General features: G+C 47.0%; 1 protein-coding gene across 2 annotated transcripts in view; it reads left to right on the top strand.

Annotated features, from left to right (window-relative positions):
- Nucleotides 1-19579, top strand: part of PTPN6 (protein tyrosine phosphatase non-receptor type 6) — a 45391-nt gene extending 25812 nt beyond the window's left edge. The window contains exons 7-14 of one of the 2 annotated variants that reach the window (XM_053290801.1): nucleotides 52-131; nucleotides 222-371; nucleotides 1644-1775; nucleotides 5597-5751; nucleotides 7762-7829; nucleotides 13835-13986; nucleotides 15274-15371; nucleotides 18150-19579. In XM_053290801.1, the coding sequence (XP_053146776.1) occupies nucleotides 52-131; nucleotides 222-371; nucleotides 1644-1775; nucleotides 5597-5751; nucleotides 7762-7829; nucleotides 13835-13986; nucleotides 15274-15371; nucleotides 18150-18276 (962 nt within the window). In that variant the 3' untranslated portion in view covers nucleotides 18277-19579. Of the gene's footprint in view, nucleotides 1-51; nucleotides 132-221; nucleotides 372-1643; nucleotides 1776-5596; nucleotides 5752-7761; nucleotides 7830-9376; nucleotides 9591-13834; nucleotides 13987-15273; nucleotides 15372-18149 lie in introns of those variants that run through there. The other variant, XR_008315183.1, reaches the window with a different exon arrangement.
- Nucleotides 19580-21373: the final 1794 nt, after the last annotated feature.

Genomic DNA, 21373 nt, shown 5'->3' with positions numbered 1-21373 from the left:
GTTGCAAAAGCCCCCTGTTCAGTGTCATATTAATCCTGTCTGCTGTTCTAGTTGATCACTCCCGCGTCATCCTCCAAGACAGAGATGTGAATGTTGCTGGGTCGGACTATATCAATGCCAACTACATCAAGGTGAGGAGTGAATCGCTTCCCATGTCTGGGGGTAGAAAGGGATGGTCTCGGTACCCAGCCTTTCTATTTTGACTCTCTGTTTCCTTACAGAATGAGCTGTTCAGCCCTGAGGAGTGCTGTAAAACCTACATTGCCAGCCAAGGTTGCTTGGAAGCCACCATCAATGATTTCTGGCAGATGGTGTGGCAAGAAAATTCACGCATCATTGTGATGACCACCCGGGAGGTGGAGAAAGGAAGGGTAAGGAGGTGCCGGGGGTGTCGGGGGAAGCTATTACTTTCCAACCGTGCCCCCCCATTGCATAGTGAGCCACCAATCCAAGTGAGAGGTGCCATTGCTGCTTCTGCGGCACTGTAAAGAAGGGATTCTCAGTGTTGGGTCCCCAGATGTTGTTGGACTTTGACTCCCATAATCCCCAGCACCAATGGCCTTTGGTTGGGGATTATCGGAGTTGAAGTCCAATAACATCTGGGGACCCAATGTTGAGAATCCCTGCTGTACATAGGAACATAGGAAGCTGCCATATACTGAGTCAGAACGTTGGTCTATCTAGCTCAGTATTGTCTTCACAGATTGGCAGCGGCTTCTCCAAGTTTGCAGGCAGGAATCTCTCTCAGCCCTATATTGGAGATGCCAGGGAGGGAACTTGGAACGTTCTTCCCAGAGTGGCTCCATCCCCTGAGGGGAATATCTTACAGTGCTCGCACATCTAGTCTCCCATTCAAATGCAACCAGGGCAGACCCTGCTTAGCTAAGGGGACAAGTCATGCTTGTTACCACCAGACTAACTCTCCTCTTCCTGTAAAGCACACTTACGCTGCTTCCAGTGGTGGGACTGTTGCATGCCTATAAGGAGTGCATAAATACAGCTGTGATGGTACTCCCAACTTTCCCGGGGAGTATCACTGCAACTGCATTTATGCACTCCTTAATAGGCATGCAGCAGCCTTGCCATCAGAAGCTGCATGTACATCCCTGCCCACCATTTTTCTGCTGAAAATTGACCACCATCAACTACGTTTCCTACTGGTAGGAACTATGATACATGTTTACCTCACAAGCACACATCTGGAGTTCCAGAAATGGTCTGGGAGTGATTTTCAGTGGGGAAGGGGGGGTTAAGCACTCCCTCTCTGCCTCTCCGCTGCTTCTCTATTCCAAATTGCCCCCCATTCTACGCTACTTTGCCATGAAGAAGTGGGCTGGCATGTAATGCCTGGGCTTGCATGTAATGTCTAGTTTGACACTCACTGAAATTCTTCTGGTGTTCCATCATCAGATTAAAAAAAAATTGTTCTGAAATTGTGTTTTAAATTGCATTTCTTGAATTTCATAAGCCACTTTCTGAGGCCTAATGACTTGAAAGGTGTGGTAAAAATGTCTTCATAATTAAAAATAATCAGATGTTACGCATAAGAGAAACCTGCACATTTGCTTCAAGTTTTGCTTTAGGCAAAGATGGCGCCTGCTTTTCTCCTTCACACCCATCATCTTTTTCCTGCTTCCTAACAGAACAAATGTGTCCCCTACTGGCCAGAAGTGGGAAGCAGCAAAGAGTATAGGCCATACATAGTGGAGAATGCTGGAGAACATGATGCTCTAGAATATAAACTTCGACATCTCCGTCTTTCACCAGTCAATAATGTGAGTGCCTGAATGTATTGTTGCAAAAGTTAGACTTGGAGGGAAATTGATCCCAGTGTTTTAGGATGTTAGTTATGCTTGAAGTGAGGTCTGGAGAAAAAATTGATTTGTTCACTAGTGTGTGTTTGGCTCACCCATGAAATATGATAGATAACTGGAAAAGTCTAAATGACTTTATCTGAGAGGTGAGTCACCTGGCTCTTTTGTCCACAGTAGCCTATTTCTTCCCTTGCTTGTGGGGCAACCCATTTGCCACTCAGAGGAGCCGTGGCTTGCCAATAAAATGGTGGCAACTGTTTATGGCAACAAGGCAATGATATGTCATTGTATATCCACCTAAGCTGGTTTATGTTGGTGAAACAGTTGAGATGACTGTTTACTGCAAACATAGAACTGCCATGGAAAGAGATTGTTTTGCAGAGCAATTATGCATGTGGTCCTGAGAAGTTACGATAAAGATATCAGAAGTGCTTCCAGATGGGTGGAAAAACCCAAAGCCGGACGGCCTTCCTTCCTTCCTTCCTTCCTTCATTCCATTTCTATGCTGCTTTTCATTAAAATAATCCCAAAGTGGTTTAAAATATAATTAAAACAATGTAAATTAAAATGCAAATCAAAAGTACAAATATTAAATATAAAAATAATATCTCTCTATGTAAAAGTTTAAAAACCTATATAAAACAGTAACACACAAAATGCAAAGCATCAGCAGTAAAAACTGTACTCTCATATAAAAGCCTGGGTGGAGTGCCATATTTTTAACTTGTTCTCTAAAAATTGTGATGGAGGCTGAGGAGTGGTTATCCATCTCTGACAGCCAGGGCTGCTTTTAAAAAACAACTAAAGACCTTTTTATTTGTTCAGACGTTTACCCCTTAGAGGCTGCCAGGTTTCTCAGCTTTCTTGCTTCTGCTTTTCTTTTTTATTGTTGTTTTTATGGTTTTTAATCTTTTAACTGGTTGTAGGGTTTTAAATGTGACTTTTATGGAATTTTATTGTATTTTAGCTTTTGTAAACCACCTTGAGACGCATCATGAAAGGCGGTATAAAAACGGAACAATAAAATAAATAGCGGGGCTTGCCCCGGGATCTGTGACTGCAGTGATAGCATGGGAAGACAATAGTCTGGGTTCAGGAAAGACAGTAACTGGGGACAACTACTATCCATTTTGGGCTTTGAGGGGGTTAACACCGGGAGAGTCATGTGCTTCAGCTCGCAGTCTCCTAAGAAAATAAATCCTGTCCATCTAACAACACCAGAAATTAAAAAGTAGTTGGTATGATGAAAGAGTGTCCATCTGTGACACTTTGAGGCTATTCTCACGAGCAGCAGGAACCGGGCTAAGGGGGCCCAGCCTGTTCCTGCTGCTCGTGCGCTGCAACAGGAGTCATGTGGCTCCTGGTGGCAGTGGCAGCTTGGGGGCAAGCCCACTTCTGGAGCCTGCCACTTGCCACCTGGGTTTTGCGCCCGAAAACCGGGTTAAAAGATCGTGTGTTGCTGCAGTGCAGCTCCACGCCACAGCGACTCACGAGTAGCCTCCCAACTGGGAGGCTCCCCAGAATGCCCTGCACACTCGCGCAGGTCATTCTGGGGGGCCAAGAAGCCCCCCAACCCTGCCACCCCAACTGGCTCTGTGACGGAGCCAGTAATCGGCTGGGCAGCTGATCCGGGCGATTGTCTGCAGGGAGACCAGGCCAAACCTGCTCTCCCCGCTAACGCCCTTTAGGCTCTCCACGTTGCTCATGTGGAGACCCTTTTTCTCTTCTTTGTCTCCTCTGAGATAGTGAGGGCAGAAAGCCAGGCTGGAGCAGCACCGCTTGCCAGGCTGAGAGACCCTTGGAAAAGGAACGGGCTGCGTGGACTTCTCCTCAAGTGTATGAATGAGGAGAGAAGCAAGGTGTAGGAAAGAGATTCTTTGACCCATCTGAGACCAATATCACAGTCTTATAACTTGTGACAGAGCTTATTCTTTGTTCTGCTTCTCCAATCTGATAAGTTGCTCTGTAGTGTGGTGAAACACTTCTGGTGAACATGGGAGAAGCCTAACACCTTGGTAACCAGAATTAATAAGCTTTATTTTACTTAGTCTTGCTCAGGTGTTGTTGAACAGGTTCTTAGAAGCATAATGGTTTCAGGTGTTAAAATGTAAACTCTTATCCATGTAGTGGTTTCAGGCTTCAAACAAGAATTAGTGTTGATGTTCTGAGATATTTTACAGTTAAGATTCCTTCTATGTGACCTTTCTCTTTTAGGGTTAGGGTGTCTTGCTTGGTTACTTTGTGGAGTTTCTCAGACTTGCCTCCCAGCTGAGGACTCCCAGGACTTTTCTTGAACAATGGTCTTTACTTTAAAGTGCACATCTTCCTCTGTCTAAAACCCGCTCCTCTCCTTTCCTCCAAGAAGTCCCTTTCTTGTCCACTTCAAGTCTCAGGATTCACCCTCTCACAACCTTGCTAGCTGACAGCCAACTGACAACTAACAGCATTCCCTCTGCCTACCAGTTTTTCCTCCTTCCATTCTAAACAGAGTTTCTCAAGTTGCCTGGGTGCTTTCCAGATTAGACCCTGCGACAGGGTCACAACTTCTCTCGGAAGTGTGCTCCTGCACTTCCTTTGTTGTGACATCACAGTCCCTACACTGACAGCAGGGTGCTGTTCACATTTCTGATGCCTTGTTTAGGATTTAATCGCTGCGATATATTGCTATAATGTTGTATGTCTGGTGTAAAAAGGTTGCTGTATTTCCCGGTTGTTAGTTTTTGTGAGACTGCTCCTCCTGCTGGGCACTTTGCTATTTACATTTTGAATGCGATTTGCCCGAAGCGAAGCATTTTGCCGCTGTTGAGTAGGTAATCTGGAAAGCACCCTGTAGGGATCCCATGGCTGTAGTCTCTCCCTGTCATTCAAACTCCTTCAGCCCTTTAGCTCCTGCACATAATTACATTACATTTCAACATTATACATAGTTCTATAGCATTAGCATTTAAAACATATATTTGCAACTATAAGCACACAACACTGGAAAATACATACAGGGTCATTCTGCCTTTTCTGATCTGGTAACAGTGGAGGGGCAGGCAGGGGACGAAAAGTCATGAAGCTCTGCACTGCCACTCATCATATCAACAAGTAGGTGAGGCAAGAGTACTGGGCCAGTGTCCCTGAAAAGACTGTGTTACCTTGTGGCAGAAGCTTCAGAAATGGCTACAGATGATCATTAAATAATAAAAAGAAGCTGTCACCTGGGGAAAAGGGCGGGGGGAATTAAATGAAAAGTAAAAGGAATCAAGCAACATTCTAGAGAATAATTGCTAGCAATATACAGTAAGCAGAATGTAATCAGTCAGTCATCTTTATTTTGGTCTGTGATCAGAACGAATAACATACAAATGAAGTAGAATAAGAACATAACAAAAGCCCTGCTGGTTCGGGCCCAAGGCCCACCTAGTCTAGCGTCCTGTTTCACACAGTGGCCCACCAGGGCGTTTTCCAGATTACATGCTGTTCAGCAGTAAAATGCTTCGGCTTGACAGGATCATTTTGAAAACATAAATAGCCTGCACAACCCTCCTACAATGGGAAAATACAGCTATTTATTTGCAACACACATGCAGCATTGTAGGACAAGACTGCTCCCCCTGCTGGGCGCTTTGCTATTTATGTTTTGAATGTGATTTGCCTGAATGGAAGCATTTTGCCGCTGTTGAGTGGCTAATCTGGAAAGCGCCCTGGTAAGCTTAACAGGGAGATCAAAGGGACAGGGTGAGAGAGAGAAGGGGAAGTAGACTGATGCATGAGGATGTGCTGTTGTCACCTGCTAGAGTGAGGCGGTGCGAGACATCTGGCATTACCAGTACCTGAGCTGGCCTGACCATGGAGTGCCCAGTGAGCCAGGAGGAGTTCTTGGCTTCCTTGACCAAGTCAACCAGAAGCAAGAGAGCATCCCTGATGCTGGATCCATAGTAGTGCACTGCAGGTGAGTAAGCTGGCTCTGGTGCTGGGGATATGCAGCAAGCAAAATGCTGCCGGTGAATGATCAGGAGATCATCTGGAAAATATTGCGGTGCCTTTATTTAAATCAGCAGTGCGTTTCTGCTTCCCATTTGCTGCAACAACTCTGATCAAAAGACTTAATTGTTATGTTCTTGGTGGTGCAGAGCAATAATGAATGTATCTGGAGCAACCCCAGCTTAGATTATTTTAACCTCACTAATTTAAAAAGATGTATGATTCTCTGTCACTTTCTAGGGCCATATCTAGCACGACCCAGTGGCCGCTCCACAGTTAAGAAATCAAGAACGCCAGGCAGGCCTGCACACTTCTTCCTTTAAAGAAATAGCTACTAGATGTTTGATAATCATAGTTTGCAAATCCACTACCAACAGCTGCAGATGATGCTATGATGCACATGTAACACCAACCTTTATTACCCCTGAAGCCAGGACCAGTGCCAGACCTATTTTGCACCCTAGGCAAGGCTAAGTACTTGCACCCCCCCAAAAAAAAATTTTCAACTTTGATTTTCAAAAACAGATGTTTTGTAGAAAAAATGAAAAGCACAAAACTTGAAACTGCTAAATTTATTTTAAATTGCAAGAATAGGTAATACATCAATTTTTGATTATCTTTCTCAAATACAAAAGAAAATATTTCGGCACACAAATCATTTTGATCGATTTGATACACTCTGTGCCCCTCTGAGGTCTGCGCCCTAGGTGGCTGCCTAGTTGGCCTAATGGTAGCATCGGCCCTACCTGAAGCACAGCTCCACCAGACAAATGGCAGTGCGGCTTTGGGGCAGGGCGGGAGAGACAGGAGCAAGCCGAGCTGCTGAGAACCAGAGGCAGCTGTGCCTCCTTTGGTGCCCCCCTGGCTTGTTAGGATGAGTCGCCAATGTTTTAATGTCAACCAGAACTTTGCCTTGTCTGAGACTCTCTTTGTGTGAGGAGCGTCTTCATACTATGTGGTGGAGTTTCAAGCCCAAGTCCCATTCCTGCACCCTGCCACATGCTGCCAAGAGGCGAGGGCCCTGTGGAAAGCCGCCTGCTGTACCTGGGGAGTACAGTGGCTACACCCAACCCAGTAATGCTAATACCTGGGTGGTACCTCTGCAATCTCAGCCTAGGATGGAGAGATTGCTCTGTTTGCACCTCTCTGTCTGTCTGTATTTATTCAGTGCTATATTCAGGGGCAAGGGAATGCAGGTAGCACTATGCATTGGAAAAAGTGGGCAGTGCATCGCACAACTCCTTGCACGGAGCTTTCACTGCTGAGCACTGCTGCCCTGTGGCACAGCCTCCTCACATCTGTTTACACGCGTGCAAGAGCACAGGCGGTGCTCAAGCCGCCCGCATTCCCTTGCGTCGTATGTAAGCCAGGATGTCTACTCTTAGGAACAAGACTTGTACTTCTTCACACCATGCACAATTAACTTAACGGAATTCACTTCCACAAAATGGAGTGATGACTGGTAGTTTAAAGAATTTTAAGAAGGGATTAGACAGATTTATGGAGGATAGTGGGTCTTTCGAAAGCTAAAACCACCATGGTTGATGGAAAGGGTTCACAGCACAGAGGGGATAAGCCTCTGAGTCCCAAGTGTTATAGGGACAGCCAAAGGCTGAAGGCCATCCCCTCCATGCCCTGCTTGGGAGCTTCCCAGAGGCATCTAGTTGGCGGCGGCGGCGGCTGCTAACAGAATTCTGCTTGCTGTGATTCAGCAAGTTAGGCCTTACTTTGTTGTTATCATATTTTCCTAAATAGAAGAAAACTCTGAATTTAAGATGACCGCCTTAAAAATATAGATTAAATCGATGTTATACTTGTAAAAGGAAGAGGACTCCAAATTTAAGATGACCCCTCCCCCCAATTTCTAAAATCAAAGAACTGGGGGGAAACCTAGTCTTGGATTCAGGTAAATGCAGTACAGTATTCAGAATGCACTGCCATGTCTTTAATCTCCATTTGTGTCTCTTCCCACCCACAGTGCTGGGATCGGTCGCACCGGCACCATCATCGTCATTGATATGATTGTGGATATGATCTCCACAAAAGGTGAGACATTTCTGTTTGTTCTACAGCTCTGGACCCAGAAGCGATCTTGCCCATGGACCTTAGGGATCTGGTCTGTGGCCTCCTGTCTCTTGGGGCGGGGGGAGCTCCAAATATTCTGCTTCCCCGCAGCCTTTATGCATCTCTAGAGCCGCCCCACCAGTCTTCCAGCCGCCTCCTTGTGCATCCTGCATTGGAGAGTCCAACAGCGCAATCCCCTCTCTCTCCCTCTACCCCATCTCCTGTTCTCTCCCCCCCCCCCCCGCCCCAGTGCCTATCCTAAGCTAGCCAGGAAAGGCGGTGGTGGAAGCAGAGGAGTCTGCTGGCAGCTCCTGGACAAAGCCAGCAGTGGTGGGAGGCAGCAGCTCAGGTGAGGAGGCAGCGTCATGCATGCCTCCCTCTAGCAGACGAACTTTCCCAGCGCCCAAGCAAGCAGGCACAATCCTGGTGGCTGCCAAGAGAGCAAGCCTGTTCCAGGTTTCAGCAGGCGGTGGTGGGATCCACCCGGCTTGGCCCTGGCAGCAGCATCCCACAGATCAGCATGGGGCTCCCTCTCACCTCAGAGGCCCACCTGTGCTTCCGACTCCCGCTAGACTGATGGCCTGCCCCCTTCTCTTCTGTCATCGGTGCTCGGGCTGCCAAACGGGTACAGTTGCCAAAGTCCGAAGCCAGCCAGCCAGCCTGGTGGGAGGAGACTCTGGTTACCAGCCCCACCCAGGCAGCTGGCAGGAGGGGGGCATGACAAGATACGGTAGGCTGGGAGGGCCTCACAGCAGGGGCGGGGCTCCAAAGCCTTTCTGGTCCGGGCTACAAAATGACCTAGGTGTGCCACTGTCTGGACCGGTTCCATGCCTGGGCTGCTCTTTCCACCAGCCAGACCTTAGAGGCCTACGTGTCGGCCATTCAGGCAGAGAACAAGAAAGGCTAAACATCCACATGCAAAGGCAGGTAGATAAGGACAGGATATCACCTTTCCTTGGGAGGAGAGCTGGTCTTGTGTGATCAAGCATAAATTGTCCCCTTTGCTAAGCAGGGTCTGCCCTGGTTTGCATTTGAATGGAACAGATGATTATCCGGGCCAGTTTACATTTTGGTCTGGTCATAAGTTGTCTACCATTGACTATCTGCTGATTTCCCGTAACTTGATCCAATTCCTTATACATTTTGAAATGACAGTCAAATCGGGAAGTGATCTCCTACTGGTGATATTAATCTGTAAGCCTTGGGCGAGCAATGTCAAGGCCATTTACAATTAACAATATTATGATTTAGAAGAAGCTGGGCCCCTTAGAATTAGGTGGGGTGGACAAATTAGTGAACAGGTGAGTGGTTGGTTGAACTCGGAAGAGGGTTCCTCACTACTTAGCAATGGTGATTGCTGAAACTAGTTCTATCTTGTATCTCTATGAAGCCCTTATTAAAAAGTTGCAAGTATTTGTTTTGAGGAGTACATCTAAGTCACCACAGAACAGATTCAGATCCAAAGGTTGGTTTGACTATAAATGTTGTACAGCAAAGAGGGAGTTAATTGACGTTTTTATTCAACATAGGAGGGATCCTTCTCCTGAGTCTAACCAGATTTTAAAGGATGCGAAAAGACAGCATAAATCACTGCTGGGCAAGAAAAAAAGACAAGCTCTGGAGCAATCCTGGCAACAGCTGATAGAAGCGGCCAGACTTAAAAACTCTTCTTTATTCTGGCAAATTATTTTGGGTTGTTCCAGTTGGGACTCGATGTCCCTGACTTGCTGCATTCCAGCTAAGGTATGGGAGGCACATTTTAATGCACTTTTTGGTAGTGCCTATCATCCCACCCCTGAATCAGAGCTCTCACTTGAAAGTACTCAGAATTGGCCCCCAATATCAATTGCAGAGGCCAAACAACTTATTGATCAATTCAAGAGTGGTAAAGCCCCTAGAACTGATTTTATCCCAGTTGAGATGATCAAGGTAAATCCTGAGTGGTGGGCACAAGTGTTGGCAGCCTTATTTACCCATATAAACAACTTGGCCCACATACCAGAAGACTGGGGTCTGGCAGTTGTGGTACCTATCTTCAAAAAGGGTAATAGAAATGTTCCATCTAATTAAAGACCCATAAGCCTAATAAATATTATTAGCAAAATATATACTAGACTATTAAATCAGAAACTCATGGACTGGTTGGAGCAGGAGATTCGTGGAAGATGAGCAGGTAGGTTTCAGACCAGGTCATTCTATGATTGATCATTGTCTAGTCGAACAACATTTAGTTGAGAAATAGACAAGGTTTTCCAAATCTATCTTATTTGCTGCATTCGTAGACATTAAAGCTGCATTTGATTCAATTTCTAGAGTACGCCTATTGTCCAGGCTCTGTAGCACCTCGATTTATGTCAATCGAGTGTTTGAGTGTTGTCAAACTGTATGACAACACAAGGCTTAGAGTGAGATGCAACCAGCAGGGCTAGTTATCTAGGCCTATTAGGACATCTGGAGGGGGTGTGTCAAACGGGTGCATTCTGGCCCCTTCATTGTTTAATATCTGTGTTAACCCTTAATCAAGTTCTTGCAGGGCTTAGATACACAATTCTCGAAGTTGGCAGATAGACAGCTTCCTGTTCTTTTATATGCAGATGATGCGGTCATTTTGTCCCAGTCACCAGAGGGAATTAGGGATGTGCGAACTGGTTCAAACTCGCACTGGTTTGAACTCGAACCAGGGTGGTTCGATGGTTAAAATTTGAACCGAACCAGAGGGGAGTTCGAGCAAAACCAAAACCAAAACCAAAACCAACCCCCCCCCCCTCCTGGTTGCAACCCGGTTCGAATTCGAACCGAACTGGGCAAACCGGTTTTATGCACATCCCTAGTGGGAATGAGAAGAGCTCTTAAGGCCTTAGCCCTCTATTGCAATTGGACTTAATGATCAGAAAACTAAAATTTTGGACTCCACTAAGAGAAAAATAAAAATAAAAATGACAATCATGATACAGAGCAGGTTAAATGTTTTAAGTATTTGGGGGGTCATATTTCAGGATTCTGGGAGGAAGACTGCCCAAATTAGATATGCTGCTGCTCAGGCACAGAGAAGTGTGTCAGCAACTCTCAGCTTCCACAGGCGGCAAGGAGGGATGTTCATTCCAGCTGCCATCAACATATTCAAGGGGACGTCGGTGGCTCAAATGTTATATGGGGCACAGCTGGGGCCCTATGTTAACTATTCCCTCCTGGAGTGGGTACAAGCCAGGTTCTTAAGAACATTGTTTCTGACCCCCAAATGTATTTCTAATGCTACTCTGAGACTGGAAGTGGGTGTTATCTCAATAGAGGGCAGAGCTTGGTATCTAATACTAATAAACTGGGCAAGAAGCAACTTAATGCCCTCTGGTCTCCTTCCCTTGTTATTATTGGATAGGAACTGCTCGAGTTGGTGGGAGAACCGTGTTAGGAAACTCCATACCTACAGTCTTTCGCCTGAGGCAATCCTCTCTGTGGGATTAGTCAGGGCCAAAGAACTTATTAAATGAAGGATCTGGGATACTGAGTTTCAGAATGACCTGTCAAGGACATCTAGGTCATTCCAGCTGCTCAGTGGTGGGATGAGAACCCGCCCAGCAGATTATCTATTCCTCCTCACCTTCCCTAAACATAGATGAGCCATCTCGAGGGCCCGTATGAATGCCCTCCCCACAGAACTACTGGCTGGCAGATAGAATTCCAACTGAGCAGAGATAGTGCCCGTGTAACTCTGAGGAGATCGAGTCAGTTGCACATGTGCTCCTGCAGTGTGTCTTTTATATAGGTCTTAGGTGAAGGTTAATTGACCCTGTTTTATGTAACCTTCCAGGATGATCGGACGAATTTTATGTCAAATATTTGTTAGCAGATGCGAATCTGTCTATGACACACACTGTTGCGAAATTCTATTGTTCTGCAACACAAGTTCGACCTGCTCTGCTTGCTAACAGATCCAGTGTACAGATATGTTATCAGTATGGCTATGTTTAAATTTTACATTTGTTTTAGATGTTTTGATATTGGTCAAATATCGTAATAAAGACTGACTGACTGAATGGAACACTATATGTGAGATGTGTCACTGTAAGATATTCCTCTTAGGGGATGGGGGCCGCTCTGGGAAGAGCACTTGCATGCAGAAGGTATCAAGTTCCCTCCCTGGCATGAGAGTGAGAGGGCTGAGAGAGACTCCTGCCTGCAACCTTGGAGAAGCCACTGCCAGTCTGTGTAGTCAATACTGAGCTAGATGGACCAAGGGTCTGACTCAGTATGAGGCAGCTTCCTATGTTCCTCTCTGCAAATTCCTTTTTGCCCCTTCATAAATGGGCTGCCCTTCCCCTGTGGCAACCAAGCCATCAGTGCAGGAATCTCTGGTGGAAAGAGATGTGCAGTGTTAGGGCTCCATAACGCTGCACTCCAGGACTGCTGCAGACTTCTAAGCAAGCCTCTACACTATTCTGAAATAGCGGATGTGGACGCAACATTTCCAGATGTTTCCTCATTTGTGACAATGGGGAAAACTGCAGAGATGCCGCTTCCACCTCCACTGCTTTAGGACAGGATTGGGGCTTGCTTTGAAGTCTGCAGCAGTACTGGGGTACAAGGTTATGGCTCCTTAGGGCTGTGTGTGATGTCAGCCAGCATCTCATTACTGTTGACTGCTACCTTTGGTGGGTGTTTGTGGCCGAACACTGAAGCCTGGTAATCCAAGAGGCTGGCTAGTTCAACACCTTACAAAAGCTGCAACATCTCTAAAACGGCCAGTCTTATGAGCAACTACTGTTGGGATGTTGCCAGACTGTCCAGGCTGAGTAACAATGTCAGGCGTAACTCCATTTTAATCCCTCTAAACAGGGTCAATCATTATATCAAAAGGCTGACACTGGTGCCAGTTTGTAGAAACCACCTTCCACTGTCACAAACTATCCAATCTAATACAGGCCTAACCCCAGTGACTTCTTAAAACATTCACTTGTCCCATCAGTGCAAAGGAAGACTTTAGAAGAGGGATGTGTTCTTATCCTAATGTTATATGTAGTCCAATTTGAGATTAGGCCCAGTCAGCGTTACATACACTGGCTGACATACAGCGCAAACCTCTGCTTGTGTTTCAACGAAGCATTTGCATGATTGCTCAGGAGCACTCTTGTGCAAATGTGCAAAATTTCACAAAAGCAGTTGCATTTTGTGTCCTTCATGAATGATAGATGTCCATCATGTGCATGATGGATGTCCATTGGAAATAATGGATGCATGTTGCACAATGGTGTTTGTGCAATTCTGTGTGTATGCACAAGAGTGGCCTTGCACAATTGTGCAAACGATTCATTGAAACGTGAACGGTAGTGTGAAAATGTATGTCAGCCGCTGCCCAACATTTTGCACAGTGAAACCTCAGTATTAGGGCTGCTGCATGTGAAAGAGAGGGTGACAGAGGCAGGCTGTTGCAAAAATCCTTAGAATAGCACATGGGCACTTCCGCAGTGCTACTTCCAATGCCAGCTTGCTAATGCCAAGATTTTACTGCATAGAAGTTGGCCACAGTTCAGCAGGACATATTACCTGTTTCATCAGTGGTCCATATCAGGTAAATACCTGGTTCTTGAGAGCCTTCCACTACTTAAGTGCCCCAGCAATTGCTCATAAGACTGGCTGTTCTAGGTGCCACAATGTTTGTAAGATGTTCAAATTGCCTTCTGTTCCTTATGAGGTATATCTCTTGACATGGCCTCTTGGACAATTGGGAGTTTGGTGATAGGTATGCAGGGATAAATGAAGAAAAGTAAATGGAATACAGAAGAGGTGGAATGGAGTGGAGAGCAAATGCCCAATGCGCGTCAATAGGGACAGAAGTTTGGGGTCTGGCTCAATGAGCCTGGGAAAGAAGACGTTACATGCTGAGATCAATGCAGCTCATTCTCCATCAACATGCTTCATTAGAACTGGGCTGCAAGGCTACAGCTGCATCTTCATCACCTCCCCATTTTTCATCCTTATTCTGTTCCTAGGATTGGACTGTGATGTAGATATCCCAAAGGCCATTCAGATGGTTCGATCCCAGCGCTCAGGAATGGTGCAGACCGAGGCTCAGTACAAGTTCATCTACATGGCCATCTGCCAGTTCATAGAGACCACCAAGAAGAAGCTGGATGTTATGCAGGTAGGGGACAGGAGTGCAATCGCCACTCCATTAGATGGTGTATCATGGGCACATTCTACACGGGAGAAGGAGGAGGAGCCTCACGGAGGACTGTGGAGCCCCACTGGAGAAAGACAGTTGCTGACATGATGCGCAGTGTGGCTGAGAGGTAATGCTGCACCCTGGGCCTCTGCAGACCCCTAAGCAACCCCAGTGAACAAGCGGTTGTCGTGCAAGCAGTGCTACTGCCGTTTCCCTCACTCACCGTAATGGGGAAAACGGCAATAGCGCTGCTTGCACAACTGCTCATTCACAGCAGTGTTGGGGCTGTTTAAGAATCTGCAGCCCCAAGGTGGAGTGTTCCAAAGACATAACATGGTGTGTCATGTGGACTACACCAATTCTGGCAGTAACTAGACTACACCACACCAATTCTGTAACTAGACCACATCAATTCTGGCAGGTTCTAGAGGCCAGGTTATTGAGACTCACTCTCTCTCTCTCTCTCTCTCTCTCTCTCTCTCTCTCTCTCTCTCTCTCTCTCTGTGTGTGTGTGTGTGTGTGTGTGTGTGTGTGTGGGGAGAAGCCTTTCAGCACATTTCAGAGTGCATGGTTGCTTTAATCTATGAATTGTTCTGTTTTTATTCTGTGAAAGTGTTTTAATTATTGTAATTTGGATTATCTACACCAGGTTTTCTTAACTTTGGGCCCCCAGATGTTGTTGGATTACAACTCCCAGAATCCCCAGACATGGCCTTTGTGGCTGGGGATGCTGGGAGTTGTAGTCCAACAACATCTGGGGGCCCAAGGTTAAGAAGCCCTGATCTACGCCATAGAGAGAGAGAGAGAGAGAGAGAGAGAGAGAGAGAGAGAGAGAGAGAGAAATAACCCCAGTCTGACCTGAAAAGTAGCCAGGCCCCTCAGAAACCCTTGCTCAGGAAGTGAGTGCTCTTCTCTTGGCTGGTGTGCCATTGTGGTCTCCATTTGGCCCAGAGTGTGAAGTGCCTGGCACTGCCGTGGAGGTTTGCTCGCCAGTGCCCACGCCAGAAGCACTTCTATGGGAATTCTCACAAGAGAACAGCAGGCCTGGTCATTTGGGTGGGAAATGGAGCAAACCATCCCCTAAGGCTGCCATGGCAGGGACTTGGGTCCCCCTCCTCAATCATCACTGCAGCGTCACCTCCTCTCTGCTTCCTGTCTGATACAGGGACTCTTGGCGTGTGGAGACACACTGTGCTCTGTGGTGGTGCAGTGTCTCTTAGGCTCTACGGTGTGAAAAACGCCCTCATTTCTCTCTCTCTACTGCAGTCCCAGAAAGGAAGACCACATGAGTCTGAATATGGGAATATAACCTACCCGCCTGCACAGAAGACTTCACACGCAAAGGCCTCACGGAAATCCTCCAAGTAAGAATGCAACTGTTATAGCAGTGTCTCACCAAGTGGTAACAGTTTCACAGTGAAGATAAATGTAAAGTTTCAAGAGTGGTGCAGGTGATTTGTCAGTGACATGGCTGCCCTTCAAACACTCAAACACAGTTCTCTTTGGGGGCAAACTCTGTGTGGGGGAAAACAGTGACCCACATACTCTACAGTGATAGGCAGGCAGTTGGGTAACCCGCCTGCACCTCTGCGTGTATGCAAGCAGGCACTGCCAGTGGTGTTGCAGAACAGGGCAGTTCTGCTCCAGCTTAAAGCTGCACAAACGCAGTTGTGTGCCGCCCAATTATTTCCAGTGGGCCTTGCCTTGTGCAACTGTGTTTGAGCAGAACTGCCCTGCTCTACAATGCTGCCGGTGGTGTTTACTCACATGCAGCAGCATGAGTGGGTGTTCAGCCATCTGCATATTGCTGCACGGTACATGGGTCACCATTCTAAAGGGTTTTTTTAAATAGCATTGTTCAGTTTGAACTGGAATGTGGGGAAGCCAGTTGTAGCGGGTGCCCTATTGGCAGTGCTAGCTCAAGGGGTGGTGGCAAGCTTGGCCAGTTTTGCTCTGGTGTCCCCCTGCTGCCATGCTGGCTCTCCCACTCTGACTGCAGCAAGAGCCTATGGGAAATTGCGATGTGTGGGCATGCACCCTGATGCCATTATTAAGGTGCATGTATGCCTGTTGCCATTTTCAGTGGTGTCTTGCTCTCTCCACAGCCAGAGAGGGGGAATCGGTTCTCTCGCTTTCACAAGAGAGCTGATTTTAGCACTCTGGCTGCAGCAAGAATGCTTTTGCTCTGCAACCCAGGCACAAGCATGCCGCCCAGGAGTAAGGGGCAGCAGAATTTGTGTGAGTGGTGGGGTCGGTGTGAAGCCTTCAGCAGGGTCTGAGCATCCTGGCATGGCAGTCCCTCTGACCTCCAAAGAGGCACTGGGGTTGCCATGAGCTCCGAGGGGCGGCCAAGCTGTAGTAGCAGGCCTAGTTACATGTGTATGTCCAGAGGAATGCTCAGAGACACTCCCATGAGGTTTCCATGGTTTCCTTTGGATCCCTCCCACAGTTTGCTCTAGGAGTGGGAAAGTCTACCAATTCCAGAAGGTGGTGGCTCCAGAGCTGTCCTTACTGTGGCATCACACAAACCAGGAGGGGGTGGAGGGTGGAAACTGCTCCAGGCAGCGGGCGGGAGCACAGCTGGGTGGCTGATGCCAGGTGGCAGTAGCAGCTGTGGGAGTGAGTGCCTCCTCCCATGTGCAGACCCCGGGAGTGACAGCCAGCGAGAGCCAGGGGTGCTGAGGATGGAGGTGCCCCCTGCCCAGATCAGAAGGGCCTGCAGGAAACTTGGCGGAACTTCGGCAGTGGCAGAAAGAGGGAGGGCACTGCTTTCCATCCTTGGCTTATCTCTCTCTTTGGCACGGGGGACAGGAGGAACACGGTGCCCCTAAACCTCTGCACCCTTGGCTGGTGCCACTTTGGCAACTGCCCTAAGCCAGCCCTGCCTATTGGCTAGCATCTGTGTGATCACCAACATTGGCCTGGAACAGTTTTGCCACAGATTTCAAAATATTTTTGAAACCATTTTTTTGCATAGGATATGATAGGCACATTTCTTCTTATGAATATATATTTAATGAATATAAGAACAGCCCTGCTGGATCAGTCCCAAGGCCCATCTAGTACAGCATCCTGTTCTGCACAGTGGCCCACCAGATGCCACTGGAAGCCTATAGGCAGGAGTTGAGGTCATGCCCTCTCTCCTGCTGTTACTCCTCTGCAACTGGTACTCAGAGGCATCCTGTCTTTGAGGCTGGAGGTGGCCTATAACCCTCCGACTAGTAGCTGTTGAAAGACCTCGCCTCCATGAAGTTATCCAAACCCCTCTTAAAGCCATCCAGGTTGTTGGCTGTCACCACATCTTGTGGCAGACAATTCCACAAGTTGATTAAGCATTGTGTGAAAAAGTATCTCCATTTGTTGGTCCTAAATTTCCTTCTAAAAATACATCACAAAATTCAAATTTTCCCTGAGCATACTCTGGTGTAAAAAGCTGTGCATTCAGTTAATTTCTATGGCAGGAGAGGAAAGCTGGTCTTGTGGTAGCAAGCATGACTTGTACCCATAGCTAAGCAGGGTCCACCCTGGTTGCATCTGAATGGGAGACTTGATGTGTGAACACTGCAAGATATTCCCCTCAAGGGATGGAGCCGCTCTGGGAAGAGCAGAAGGTTTCAAGTTCCCTCCCTGGCAGCATCTCCAAGATAGGGCTGAGAGAGATTCCTGCCTGCAACCTTGGAGAAGCCACTGCCAGTCTGTGAAGTCAATACTGAGCTAGATAGACCAATGGTCTGACTCGCTATATGGCAGTTTCCTATGTTCCTATAATTGTGATGCAAAATTTGGTATCTGTAGGTCATTGGGGAGTATGATTTTCAGAATTTCTTTTTTAAAAATACCAGAAAATTGTTTAAATTTTCCCCAAGCATGTACTGCTGTATAAGTAGTGCATTCAGCTAATTTAAGTAGCAGGACAAAGGAGGGAGGAAGAAAAGGAGGGGGGGGGAAGGACAGAAGGCGGTGCAAGGCAGGGGCGAGGCAATGGAAGACAGTGCAAGGCTACGTGCATTCCCCCGGAGGTGCATGGGGATCCGATCCGGCCCACCACCGGATTGAGTTTGACCCCCCTGTCCTAGCCTCCTTATTCTCAGTACAGCTGGTTTCATTTGCCCTTATTTCCTCTTTTTCTCTCCCCACTGTAGGCAGAAAGAGGAAGCAACACTCTATGAGAATTTAGAGAATGCCAAAGGCAAGAAAGAGGAGAAAGGACAAAAGCAGTGGCCTTCAGGAAAGGAGAAGAAAGCAAAGGGCTCCCTGAAGAAAAAATAATGTTATGCCGCTTCCGGTGGGACTCCCACACTGCCTTGATTTGCAGCAAATGCAGAATGTCTTGCTTCCTACTAAGAAATGTCCCCAGTGGTTTACTGAACTGTGGCGAGCCAACCCAAGACATTTGGGGGAAGAGCTGTAATTCAGTGGTAGAGCCTATGCTTGGCATGCAGAAGGTTGAGGCTTCAGTCGCTGGCACATGCAGATGGGGTAGGGAAAGGCCCCTGCCTGAAACCGGGGAGAGCTGTTGGTAGTCAGTGTAGACAGTACTGAGCTAGATGGACCAATGGTCTGGCTCCATAGAAGGCAGCTTCCTGTGTTCCTATGGTGCTTAAGGCAGAAAATCCAAATGGCACCTTCCCTGATCATCAATTAACATGGCACCGCTCTAATTAATATTCTATTACACTTGTTCAAATCTTCCTAGTGGATCGTGTATCATGGTTCAGATCTGCCTGCCTCACTCTCTGCCGAAACCGCACACAAAATCCACTGTTGAGTTGCCATCTTGCTTTTGCTTTGGCATAAGGCTTCCTCTCCACTCCAGCCGGATTGCATAAATCCATGCCCCACATTTCAAGGCCACAGGCCTTCTCTCTCCCCCTTCTCTCTTTTATGAATGATCCATATTGTTTTTAGCAGTCTATGGGCATCTCTGCATTGGTTTTGTGGGGGCAGCACCTCTGGCACACTCATCTCCAGCCTATCTGCAGATTGTGGCATTCAACAACCGTAATATGATGGCGTCCCCCACCTCCAATTCCTTTTTGGACTCCATGTTTCAGTAAACCCATTAGATTGGACTGTTTTCTAGTCTTTCCTTTTAAAAGGCAGTTTCTGAGAGCTTGAACTGCTTTGGGATGAAAAGCAGGGCGTAAATCTGGATATAAGTAACTAAAATAAAGCTGCTGGTTCTTTCCTGGTCTTGGACTCCAGTTCATGAGATACCTACCGAAAACAACCTCTGTGCCACACTAAGTTTCAGTTTTTTGCCAAACCAAGAGATTGGATATGCTAACTTTGGATAAATGTCGCATCTGTGGCTCAACTGTATTCTTCCTGGCCCAGGCCCAGTGCCAGTGCCACCCCCCCAACCCCCACTTTTGGAATGAAGCATCACCCGAGCTAAACTTGTCTTGTGCTCCATTAGCAACTGTGGTGGTGGTGGTGGGGGGAATGTGATCAGCAGCAGCCTCTGCTTAGCCACCAAACATTTCAGCTGTGCTCTGTAAATAATGGATGATTTCCCTAATCTAATGGATTGATTTTCTTTACTTTGTAAATAAACCAGAGTTTTGTTTGATCTGTAGTTGTTGTTGTTTTTAAATCAAACTGTGGGAGGTGAGGGCATGAAACTCTGAGGGAGCAAGAATGCTTGGACTCTGGACCTGATCCACAGCCAGACCAAATGGCTGCCTTATTCCAAAGCAAGGTGAAGCAATCTGCATTGGGCAGCACATTCCCGAGGGAGTGGCACTTTCCTGCTTCCAACTTGCAAGGGTTCCAGTTCTCGCTTTGTTCAGGGGCCATGAGAACTCAAATCAGTGCACACATCCACCGTTCCTCTCAAGTCAACAGCAGCTAGCACTAAACACATTAGTTAGGAGGCACAGATGCTCAAAGCTGCCCAGGACATCATGTACAAAGGAGAAGATGAAAAATTGTGTGGAACAGCTCAACCCCCGACAATATTCTGAAACAATTTTCTCTATGAATTGAGATTGTAAGCACAAACCTCTTGTCACACCTTCATTAAAACTGGCTAGCAGCTACCAGCAAAACTGCTTTGAGGTCAAACCCAAGATGTCAGTCAGCTACTCCTGACCCAGTGTGCAGAATGGAAAGCGGTTCTTTTCCATGTGATCTGTCTGCCCCCATGGAATGTTTCAGAAGCCCAAGGAAGGAAACAACTGGAAACCCACTGGATGACTACACCACTGCAGGGTCCTACAGTGCAGGAAAAGCTTTCAGGGGACCTCCTTTCTCCATGATGGTTGGGAATCTTCTTCCTGCCCTTACTGGCCACAAACAGTCCTCAAAAAGGCTTCTGGAGCAGCTTTTCATGTCCTGTCTTCTATAGTCCAAAAAAATTCAGAACCATTAAAAAGGACAATAGGACCCCCCTCCCCCACTCTCCTTGGGATAAAATGTTTTACTGCATTCATTATCTGATAGAACACTGCCCTCTTGTGCCAGACCATCACATTTTCTCAAATAGTTGGGTTGGAAAGCTGTCCGTGTACCATCAAGATTAATGGAGGCCTAACCTGCAGTATAGGTGCCAGAAGTTGCCAGACAGTGGGGATTTGTGGCATGCCTTGTGGGAATGGGAATTCCCATTGTAGCTGTGGGAATTTGCCTGGCACGACAGCACTGAGAGTCTAGCTGTGGCACAGATACAGCTCCTATGGCCCCAGCCTGCCTCTCTTGCAGTACATGTTTGTCCAGATCAGTAGAGAGAAGCCAAGGGAGTGATATGTGCATCTGCACTGTAGCGTGCAAAGTGGCTAGCGTAGGCCCCCGATTCCTGATATGCTAATTTACTGTGTGTGGTGAGGAGCATTTATTCATGTGAATTCCCACCTTCTGTATGAAGTGGTACAGTCCACAGCTTAATGAGAACCAGGCTTAAGCTTCACAAAAGCCACGTTGGACATTCAAAATTCAGAGTTTACCTGCAGCACATTTTTCAAAAAGGATTGACCACCACTGACTTCAATCAACCTTCCTTTCCCCCAAGCTAGAACCTCATCTTTTAATTCACATCCCAGCCCCCTTGACCAAAGAGTATCTTCACTATCTTTAGAGAGCTCATTTCATTATCCAACTGTTTTGGTAGACCTTGTCTAAGACCATTCCTCCCTCCCCCCATGAACCACCTCAACTTCAATGGCATATATGCTCGGCCCATCAGGCGAGATTGTCATCCAAAATACATTATCTCAGCTGAACCTTTAGAAAGCAAGCTAGGGCTCTTTGCTTAGCCCGAGTAGTTAAACATTACTCAGTTGAAGAGTGTAAGCTAATAAATGGGCTAGAGTCAGCTCCTGCAGAGTCAACACAAACCTCCACAGCTTATGGCCAGCCAGTTCAAAGA

Source organism: Hemicordylus capensis, chromosome 2 (assembly GCF_027244095.1).
Source record: "Hemicordylus capensis ecotype Gifberg chromosome 2, rHemCap1.1.pri, whole genome shotgun sequence".
Lineage (NCBI taxonomy): Eukaryota > Metazoa > Chordata > Lepidosauria > Squamata > Cordylidae > Hemicordylus > Hemicordylus capensis.
The sequence above is the reverse complement of the archived record's forward strand: the minus strand, read 5'-3'. Positions and strand labels throughout refer to the sequence as shown.